Here is an 8,399-nt window from a genome sequence, read left to right on the forward strand (position 1 = left end):
TAATCTAAGCGAGATGTTATAAATGCATGTATTGCTGTCTCAAAGTGTTTCCCTGGAAGAAATGGTTTTATTTTTGCCAGCTGTCGCAGGTGAAAAAAACTAGCGTTTACCACCGCACTTGCTTGGCTTTCCAACTTAAGACCCGAGTCAACTTTGACCCCTAGGCTAGTAACAATTGGCTGCACATACTGCATCAAACAGCCCAAGTCCATTAGGGGGAGCTCACTAACGTTGCTCGGGCTAAGCACTACCACCTCAGTCTTAGCATCATTTAATTTTAAAAGATTTAGAGACATCCAATTCGTCACCTCACCAAAACAAGACAATAGTGGTGTAACCGAGGCTAAGTCCAAACCCCTCAGTGGCAGATACATTTGAACATCATCAGCGTAACAGTGAAAGGAACCACCGTACTTTCTAAAAATACTGCCCAGAGGAAAACGATATAAGGAGAAGGGCAGCGGCCCTAACACAGAACCCTGCGGTACCCCAGACGCTACCACTGAGGATGAGGATTCAATATCTGCGAGCCCAACAGACATCATCCTGCCCGACAGATACGACCTAAACCACTCCAGGGCACTGCCCCGGACACCCACTAATTGTTCCAGTCGCGATATCAAAATATCATGGTCAACCATATCAAAGGCAGCTGTCAAATCCAATAAAACAAGAACCACAAAATTTCCAGCATCAGTTGCCATATAAATATCATTAAAAACCCTCAACAGGACTGATTCTGTGATATGCCGGGTTTTAAAACCTGATTGAGAGACTTCCAGCAAGTTCTGCTCATCTAAAAAGGATTTCAACACCACCTTTTCTAAAGTTTTTGAAATAAAAGCTTAGAAATAGGTCTAAAATTGTTCAAGACAGTTTGATCAAGGCCTGGCTTCTTAATCAGAGGTTGAACAACAGCATGCTTGCAGTGTCCAGGAACCACACCAGAAGATAAACTGCTATTTACAATGGCTAGCACCACCTCTCCTATGCATGGGAAAACTTCTTTAAACAAGGATGGAGGAATAGCATCACGAGGAGAGCCAGATGGCTTAACCTGGCCATCTATCTCCTCTAAAAATGAGAGAGTCACAGGTTCAAATACATCAAACGTGGCCAGAATAGGACCACATTCCAAAGGCTTGTGAACAGGAGTTGAAACAAAAGCCTTAATTGAAGTAACTTTGTCACTGAAAAAATGTAAAAAGTTTTCACATAATTCAGGAGATGCATCCAACCAGTTAGATTGTGGGGGATCCAAAACAGCCACAATTGTCCCAAATCAAACACGCTGATTCTGTGTATTTGCTACAGTGACATTTGGCAAATACTCCCTTCTGGCCCCTTCCACAATCCTCTGATAATTTTGCCAGAGTCCTTTAAAATTTGGAGTGACACCTGGAGTCGATCCTTCTTCCACTTTTGCTCCGTTCTGTGGCAAATTTGTCTGGCCGCCCGGGTTTCAATGCCAAACCAGGGCTCCGGCTTCGCCTTCATCCGCGTCGTTTTCAGTGGAGCCACCATGTCCATTATGGAGCAACATGATAATTGAAACAAAGAGCTAAGACCCTCTGCATCCCCATTGGCTGCGTCACACCGTTCCATGACCTGGTTGAAAGCAGTAGAAAACAGGACAGCCGTCGAAGAATTAAGTATACGTCGGAGCCTGTCTGCTTGAATTCCGTTGCCACCATGGGCTCTGCATGCATGAACAACACCTTTTTCAAAATCAAAGCACAGTACAGAGTGTCATGGCAGCATGCCAAGTCCAAACACTGGCACCAGCTGGACATGGTGCTTACTAGGCGACATAAGCCTGCCCAGTGTCAAGCTGACCTGCACCTACCAGAGTGCTGATTGTGACTCTGACCACTCCTTAGTTGGGTGCACTGTGAAGCTAAATGCCAAGAAGATACATTGCACCAAGACAGCTGGAAGACTAAAAATTGATGTTGCCAAGACACGCATCCAAGAAAATGTAGACACCTTTGCCGTTGCCTCACAGCGCGAAGGTTCCAGGTTCGGGCCCCACCTGGGACCTTTCTGTGTGGAGTTTGCATGTTCTCCCCGTGCTTGCGTGGGTTCTCTCCGGGTACTCTGGCTTCCTCCCACAGTCCAAAGACATGCAGCTTAGGTTGATTGATGTCTCTAAATTGCCCATAGGAGTGCGAGTGCGAGTGCGTGTGCGTGTGTATGGTTGTTTGTCTATGTGTTAGCCCTGCGATGGATTGGCGACCTGTCCAGGGTGTACCCCGCCTTCGCCCGATTGCCGGCCAGGATTGGCTCCGGCCCCACCCGTGACCCCGCTCAGGGATAAGCGGTAGAAAATGAATGAATGAATGAATGAATAAATAATTGCACACAATACCGGGTTAAAACGACCCACCTCAACTAAAGTCACCTCAAAACTGGACAAAGACGGTACTGATAATGTACACTGCCTCCTTATAAACTTGTCCTTAAAAACCACCGCTGTTCCACCTCCCCGGCCAGACGACCTCGATGAACATAAAATAAGAGCACCCCGCCGGCAGGAGTTCAGTAAAAGCACTAAAATCCCCAGCGTCGATCCATGTCTCTGTTAAAAATAAAAAATCCAAATCCTGGGAACTAAAAAGTCCCTCACAATGAAAGTCTTTTTCTTCAGCGACCGAGCATTCACCAGGCCGATCCTCACCAGGTTCATGGCCTGTACTACTACCGGCCGCGTAACGAAGCGAAGTGTCCTCAAAGCATCATTATCCACCACACGCCGCCGAAGCCGAGAAAAACACGGCCTAGCGTGCCAAGACCCTTCTTCACCCCCCACGACTGGCACAAGGCAAGTATGCATAGGATCCAGCAAATGCCTAGGCACCACAAATGAGGGATAACGTCCCCAGCCCGTCCAAGAAGAAGGAAAGGAGCGTCTCAGGCAGGCTTTCAGCCTCACTAGCTGTCCACTGTGCCTGCCCCGACGATGGGGACGTTTTCGCCAGAGGGCTACTGCCTAGATTCGGAAGAGATGAGCCGGAATCCCTGACAGAACCGGCGGAGCAGTCTTGCGCCCATCACCATTCCATATACAGACATCACCGACTTTAAATTGAATATCCAAAAGAGTTTGGTGATCATAAACCAGTAGAGACTCAGTTTGTCGGGTACCAACAGCTAAAAGTAAGACAAATAACCACCAACATACGAGCAGCAGACGAGCAGCCATGCACACCGGCGCCATCTTTGAGCCAACAACAAACTGTAAAATTGTTAAGACTAACACATCTTAGATCTTTAAGGTGAATTATGACTCAAATGCTAGACTCAAATACCAAGTGAGTTTAAATATTTATTGCACAAGAGATGAAATAGGGAGTTACTGGAGAATGGTCTGGTCAACTGTTTGTAGAGGAGTCTATGGTCAAGGAAGGTGTGATTAGGCAGGTACAGGTCGCCAGTCCCTCGGGTTCCTCCAGTCCAAATTTGACCCACTGTTCCCTTTGTCAAAATCCCAGAGGCTACCTAGACAAGGTGGTTGTAGAGAGGAGATCTACAAGCTGCAGGAGAATCTGGTGAGTAGAGTCTGTCTTGAGGTAGCAGGTTGGACCCGTGGAAACTGGAGTGAGTAAACTGACTCTGGGCAGAAGGGCAGGCGACGAGCTAGAACAGGAGACTGACAAATCCTCTGGTACTGGAGGTGTCAGAACAAGTTAAGAGTACGTGTAGGGCTTAGACACAGAGGGAGATGTCCACTAGAGATCACTGAGACAGGCTGGGATTACAGGGCAGATTAAGCAGCGTGGTGTGGCAAAGCTGAGCAGACCAGCACAGGCAAATCAGGAACACAGTAGAAAGCAGATTAGATTAGATTCAACTTTATTGTCATTACACATGTACAAGTACAAGGCAATGAAATACAGTTTAGCATCTAACCAGAAGTGCAATAACAGCAGTGCAGAGTGCACAGTATCTACAGTATGTACGGTCAGTACTGATTTACTGATATGTACAATTGATATTTATAGTAAGATATGTACAATATACAACAGACTTTTATGGATTTAAATCACAAGTAACGGACAGGTACATTAAGCTTATAAAACACTTAGTGCAATGGGATGAAATGGAAGATCTAACATACAACAGAAGCAGGTAATAAGGTGGCTGTATGAGTGAACCACAGAAGAAGTGGAACACATTGGCAAAGGATTAAATACAGGGGAGCTTGATTGGATGCAGCTGTGTCATTCCAAAGATTAATCAGCCAATCACCATCAGCTGGGAACCGCTAAGCCTGCCACAGCAAGTGCAGGGAGAGAGGGGGAAACCACATAGTCCCTGACAGAAATACTGTATGTGTGGAGCCTTTTCCCTCCATGATAGATTCAAGAGGGGATCCAGATGAAAAGTCTGATTTCTTATTCATTTATTGCTTTGATTGTTAATTTTACATAATTTTGAATAATAATGAAAACCCTCATAAGGCAGTTGCTTTTTACCACAGATGTAATTGGCGAATGTTCCTTCTATGGACAGGAGGTGGCACCCTAACTCACAACAAAACCTTCTCTAACCTCTGTGCTCCTTTTTGTCACCCTCCCCTTGCTGTATTTTCAGGACAACTTCCAAGGGAACATTGAGTTCATTGACTGTAAGTTCACCTACCCCACCAGGCCAGACATCCAGGTCCTGAATGGGCTGAATGTGTCGGTGAAGCCTGGCCAGACCCTGGCCTTTGTGGGCAGCAGTGGCTGTGGGAAGAGCACCAGTGTGCAGCTGCTGGAGAGGTTTTATGATCCTGATCACGGCAAAGTGGTGAGGACGACACAGCACAAAACTGCATGCGTACACTACTGATGACGTTTAGGACTGTAGGTGATAACTTTTGAAGTATTTCCACTTTACTTGCTATAATTTAAGTTACTAGTCATGATGAATACTCAGCCTTTGAAAAGTTTTGTAATGCCTTCTGTGCCAGGGGCAGATCTAGAAAATTTTGGACAGGGTGGCCAGGCTGGGGCACAGACTCAGAGAGAAAAGGGTCGCTCATAGTGATGAACCCAGAGAGAAATATCACCCAACTCTGCACTTTCTCTCAATGCCACTGAATTTTATAGCCTTACAGTCTTTGAGCTCATTGCTTTAGTTTTCTGGTTTGCAACTTTAATGTCTTGATTCATCTTTACTCAGGGGTACAGCCAGGGGGTGGCCAGGGTTGGCACTGGCCACCACCAACACTTGATTGCCAGAGTCAAATGTGATGTGGCCACTGTGCAGCAGAAATGCCCCTGCCCGGGTGTAAATTAGGAGTTCTGCCTTTAAAGCAGCCAACATTATACTGTCACAGCAGATGCTAACCTTGTTTAAAATGTCATATCTCATTTTGTGGACATTGAGTGTCACTGTGTAACATGAAATCTGTCAAAGAATAATTCTTGGACATTTGTTCTACTTGCCTGAAGACTGAAATAACTGTAATTCTCATATGACCTCACTTCAACCAGACATTTATGCTGACTTTGTGCTGTATTTTAAAAAGTAGCACTCTAGCCAGGATGGAGTTTTGCCTTTACAGCAGTATGGGATCACAGCCAAGATTCAGATGGGCTTAATTGAGTTGGAAGTGGTTTAGAAAAGCATAGACCTGATTCTCTGTCAGGGATTTGAAAAAAGACAGCATCACCTCTGCATAGTTAGGAGAGAAACTGCAGTAGAAATGGTAATATGACAGCTCATCAAGTTGATTGTATTTCCAGTCTTTGATTATAATAGTGCTTTCTACTAATGGAAAATCAACTGCTTCCTGCAGCTGATTGATGGCCACGACTCGATACGTATCAACGTGCCTTTCCTGCGTTCCAAGATCGGCATTGTGTCCCAGGAGCCCGTATTGTTTGACTGCAGCATCGCAGAGAACATAAAATACGGCAACAACTCCAGGGAAATCACCATGAATGAGGTCATCTCTGCTGCCAAGAAGGCCCAGCTTCACGACTTTGTCATGTCACTTCCTGAGGTACTATAGTCAATTTGTGTGTGAAAGCACGCACAAATACATATATTTTATGGAGGGGTTGAAAGTACAGTGCCATAACAGAAATGACAGCTTGTTAATTGAAACACAAATTCATCTATAGGATACAGGGTTAATATACTGTACTGCAGGCTGTTGAACTAAAGATTTTATGTATGACTCAGACAGACCTGCATCCCATCTACAGCACTAACTACAAATGAGAAAAATATTTACTCTCTATTTTTTGTAGATGGCGATTACACTGCATATTCTAATGGGAAATGAAGGAACTGATGAAAATTTTAGGTTTGAAGAGCGCAGTTGTGGTTTGATGCATATTAGAACTGCAGAAATTAATTTTGTAGTGACAAATGAACGAGCTATCCACACCAGTTTGTTGTGTACTCATGCCACTTTGATCTGAATGATTGAGCCAGTGCCTGTTAAAAAACATTAGGATAATATTTTCCCAAAACACTGATGCAACGAAGTTCACTACCTGCAGAAGATCTGTTGTATACAGTTGGATATACTGTATTTCATCACAATACTTAGGAGAGATCTCATTCTTTATCCCTTCCTCAGAAATACGACGCCAATGTGGGCTCCCAGGGTTCTCAGCTGTCTCGTGGGCAGAAACAGCGAATTGCCATAGCCAGGGCGATCATACGTGACCCCAAGATCCTGCTCCTGGATGAGGCCACCTCTGCCCTGGACACAGAGAGCGAGAAAGTACGCTTCAATACACTCTGAACAGTGCCATTGTCACTTGCTGAATACATACTCTTCATATCACAGTGCAGTGCAGCTGCTTGATATTCTGAGAGCACAGAGAGCAAAGAGAGGTCTTTATTATTATTATCATTAACATCATTATCATTCATCATCTCTATTATTATCAGCAGTAGCTCACAGTTCATACCAACCCTCCAGCAGAGCCTTTTTAAGATGAATGGGGTCTGTGGGCCTGTGCAGCAGCTTTTCCAGCTCAAACATCTGAACGATGCTGAGGAGCAAAGAGGCCTCTGCAACACACTGATCCACTGGAACATTTTAGTGATAGTAATCAACACATAATTGTGAAACTGCTGTAATTATGAGGCTCGTGTTTGTGTTGTGTGGGAGTCCTGATGATGGCTCCTGCCCCTGTGTAAGTCTATGAATACTGCTTCATGTGTGTGTTTATATGTTCATGACAGACTGTGCAGGAAGCCCTGGACAAAGCCAGAGAGGGCCGCACCTGCATCGTCATTGCCCATCGCCTGTCCACCATTCAGAACTCTGACATTATCGCAGTCATGTCCAGGGGCTTTGTGATTGAGAAAGGAAGGCATGACCAGCTCATGGCCCTGAAGGGAGCCTACTACAAGCTGGTTACCACGGGGGCACCGATCAGCTAACTGCTCCGGGAAACAGAAGCCAGTTAGCAAGGCAGCCGGGAGAAACGAATGTGAGGAGTAGTGTTGTTTCCGTATGTGGAGAGAGGCCGGGGGGTGTTCTTTGTATGTGGATTAATCAGATAATTTTGTTAACAATTTCATATTATCCTGGAACTGCTCGTTCTTCGAAAGCCTTGCTTGACTCGTCATAATCTCAAACCTGCTCTGGAGCAGGTTAGTTCTCAGGCTTACTCAATGTAAACAAGATAACTTCACAGATTTAAAGGGTTTCAAAGCAGGCAATGACTCACTGACATTAGAGCAATTATAATAAGACATGAAAACAAAGCAAACAGATGATATTGAGAGCTCAAAGGGACCCTTTGGCCGATCCCAAATGATTCTTAATCAAATGGGACTGTTTTAGTCAGGAGGAAATCATTTGTTGAGGTGGATTATTAGCACCGCATATTAAGGGCAGAAAAGAGGAGCTGTGCTCTTACCACCACACAGCCAGTGTGCATTGACCAGAGATTTTTTATAGGGATGTTAGTGGGGAAGTTTTAATAAAGAGCCCCATTTTTTGAGCAATTTTTAAAGTGTACCTGGCTATGAAACTGCTCCTGAGACTTTCTCTAGTCTGTCTTCTTCCTATATCAAAAGTGTTTATTGTCATATGCACAGTATGGAAACATGTTTCCCTGGACAATAAAATTCTTCTTTTGCTGTCCACAATGAATGCTAAACAATATAAAGTCTAAATATATAAATAATAATACAAAATAAAGGCAATTTTAAAAACAGCATGTGAAAAATATAATAAGAATAAATGCTACATCAGCTGTATGTGCAACAGTCAGCAATGAATGTGCAATTATGCATGTGCAAATTGAAAAAGTAAACAGTCAGATGCAGTTACATGAACTGATTCTTGATTATAAACTCCCGTCAGCTGTTTAGGAGTTTGATGGCAGTAGGAAACAAAGAGTTCTTCAGTCTAGAGGTCCTGCACTTTACACTTCTGAACC

The 8,399-nt window shown here is 44.4% G+C and overlaps 1 protein-coding gene across 1 annotated transcript in view; it reads left to right on the top strand.

The window, feature by feature from the left end:
* The window catches only part of abcb11b (ATP-binding cassette, sub-family B (MDR/TAP), member 11b), a 27,723-nt gene extending 19,729 nt beyond the window's left edge, over positions 1–7,994 (top strand). Inside the window, 4 exon segments of the mRNA XM_020585985.1 lie at positions 4,594–4,791; positions 5,786–5,992; positions 6,578–6,724; positions 7,192–7,994. Coding sequence (XP_020441641.1) covers positions 4,594–4,791; positions 5,786–5,992; positions 6,578–6,724; positions 7,192–7,392 — 753 coding nt within the window. The 3' untranslated portion in view covers positions 7,393–7,994.
* The last annotated feature ends 405 nt before the right edge of the window (positions 7,995–8,399 follow it).

Source organism: Monopterus albus, unplaced genomic scaffold (assembly GCF_001952655.1).
Source record: "Monopterus albus unplaced genomic scaffold, M_albus_1.0 scaffold391.1, whole genome shotgun sequence".
Classification (NCBI taxonomy): Eukaryota; Metazoa; Chordata; class Actinopteri; order Synbranchiformes; family Synbranchidae; genus Monopterus; species Monopterus albus.